The sequence below is a fragment of the Hydra vulgaris genome, chromosome 14 (genome assembly GCF_038396675.1).
Source record: "Hydra vulgaris chromosome 14, alternate assembly HydraT2T_AEP".
NCBI classification, from domain to species: Eukaryota; Metazoa; Cnidaria; class Hydrozoa; order Anthoathecata; family Hydridae; genus Hydra; species Hydra vulgaris.
The window spans coordinates 20741571-20743620 of record NC_088933.1 but is presented as its reverse complement, the minus strand read 5'-3'; the positions used below and the strand labels follow the sequence as shown (position 1 = coordinate 20743620).

At 29.6% G+C, this 2050-nt stretch overlaps 1 protein-coding gene across 1 annotated transcript; it reads left to right on the top strand.

Annotated features, from left to right (window-relative positions):
• Window positions 1–658: 658 nt before the first annotated feature.
• On the top strand, window positions 659–1672 carry LOC136091236 (uncharacterized). Its single transcript, XM_065818447.1, has 3 exons — window positions 659–965; window positions 1086–1434; window positions 1607–1672. The coding sequence occupies exons 1-3, from the start codon at window positions 737–739 to the stop codon at window positions 1659–1661; spliced, it is 633 nt and encodes a 210-aa protein (XP_065674519.1). The 5' UTR covers window positions 659–736; the 3' UTR covers window positions 1662–1672.
• The last annotated feature ends 378 nt before the right edge of the window (window positions 1673–2050 follow it).

Genomic DNA, 2050 nt, shown 5'->3' with positions numbered 1-2050 from the left:
TAAGAATAATTTAGATACAAATAAAACCCTCGATTAGATATATATTTTTTATATAAATATAAGTATATGTTTATAAATATTTGTATGTAACGTAAGCAGATAATTACAACAACAAAATAAATTTACTCGATCGATTAAAATGTTAGTAGAAAAGTAAGGCTATCGAATAGTAAAAAAGTCTTAGAGTGCAGATAAGAAATATATGAAGAAGAAAAAGCGCATAGAAAAAAATAATTGTAAAGTAAAAACTCAGATAAAATAAAAACTATCGTTAAAATCTGTAGAAAAAGTTCGAAAAAACAAACAAATACTTACGCGTCTTAAAACGCGTCTTGTCAGTTCAATAGCCAAAAGCAAAAAAAAACTTCAATCGCTTCAAATTGAAATTTCGGTCAATCACTAGTGTATACGTAGACACTAGTGATTAGGGCATGCCAAAAAAAAAAAATTTTTGGTCGCGCTTTAAAAACCTATTCTATACATAAAAATAAGCAAAAATATGAATTTTCATTGTTCTATCTCAATTCTAGGTGCCAGAAGATGAAATCAAGATTTTATGAAAATACGCAAAGTATGATGAAATTACATGAAGGATGGCAAAATAACAAGATTGCACCATTTTGTGTTTAGTTTAAGATTACAATCACTACATTACATATCTATTATAAACTGTTAATAATTTTTTATAGCTTAATAGTTAAAAATAGTTAAAATAACATTAACTTTTTCAAAAGAAATGGGTCCAAAAAAGAAGAAAAATGTCCATGTAAGTGAAAGTGTCAGACGACCATTATATCTGTTAACTAACCCAATTTCACAGCTACCAAATACACAGCTTCCAACCAATGGTAGTATTTTAAGATATTATCAATATTTAATTTCAAGTAAAAAGAAAAGATTTATTAAAACACAAATTAACATGGCCTGTAAGAAGCAAAAAGGAACAAGGAACTTGGTGTGCAAAAGTAAGACATAACTGTAAAACATAAACATTTTTATTCCTAGATTAAAGAGGACTAAATAATTATTTTTTCAGGTGCAATAAATTTTAAATAAATAAAATATTTTTTAAAAATCTAAATTAGGTAGAGATTTTTGTGACCTTGAGACGCAATCAGACTGCTTGATTAGACAAATAGTCAACATTTGGACCAAAGCGGGATTTCAAGCATACATCATTTCAGAATATTCAATTCTTGACAAACTTCAAGCTCTACACAAGAAGTATCAACTTTTGAAAAAACGAGTTACCCTGAAAGATACCAAAGATACTAGAGAAAATATTAAGAATGAATTCATTTCAACAATGGAACAGTTGTTTGACATAGGCAAAGATAACTTAGAGCAACTGATGAGAAGTGACAAAATAACACCAAGAACACAAGCTGCTATTGAAGAAGACCTAAATTTCTATCTAGACCAGCAAACAGACAGGTAAGAGTATTAATTATATTGTAGCCTTTTTGTAAATTTCTCTATATTAATCAAATTGTTAGTAGCGCAGCTACTTTATGTAGGGCTTTCAGTCTGTCTGTCTTTCAGCTATCCATCTGTCTGTCCATCAGAGTAAGTTATTGCATTCTAATGTTATACATTTTTGTTTTAGGAAGTGGTTTATTTCTAAGCCAGATAAAGAGCTAGCTACCATCATTGAGAAATGACTAGAAAGGTATAAAAGACAAGAACAAATGAGAATGAAGTACCTAGAGGAGAAAGAAAGATGTAAATCAGCTCCCCCACCACTTGATGAAAGTGATGAAAACTTGACGCCAACTAAGAAAAGGTAAAACAAGTGTCATAATTACTTTAAAACTGTTAAAAAACTTACTTCTTAAAAATGAAACCCTAACTTATTTATGTAAATATTTTAGATACAAGTCCAAACATATCCAAATTGGTCCAGCCAATTTGGATATGTTTGACTCAACTTTGACAGATCCAGATTTTGCTGTAGAAGAAGACTCATTCGAAGGTAGTGATGATGACTTTGAATATGGTGCTGCTCATAATAAAACCCCAAAAGTCTTACCTAAAGGCTCAATGCAAGTAA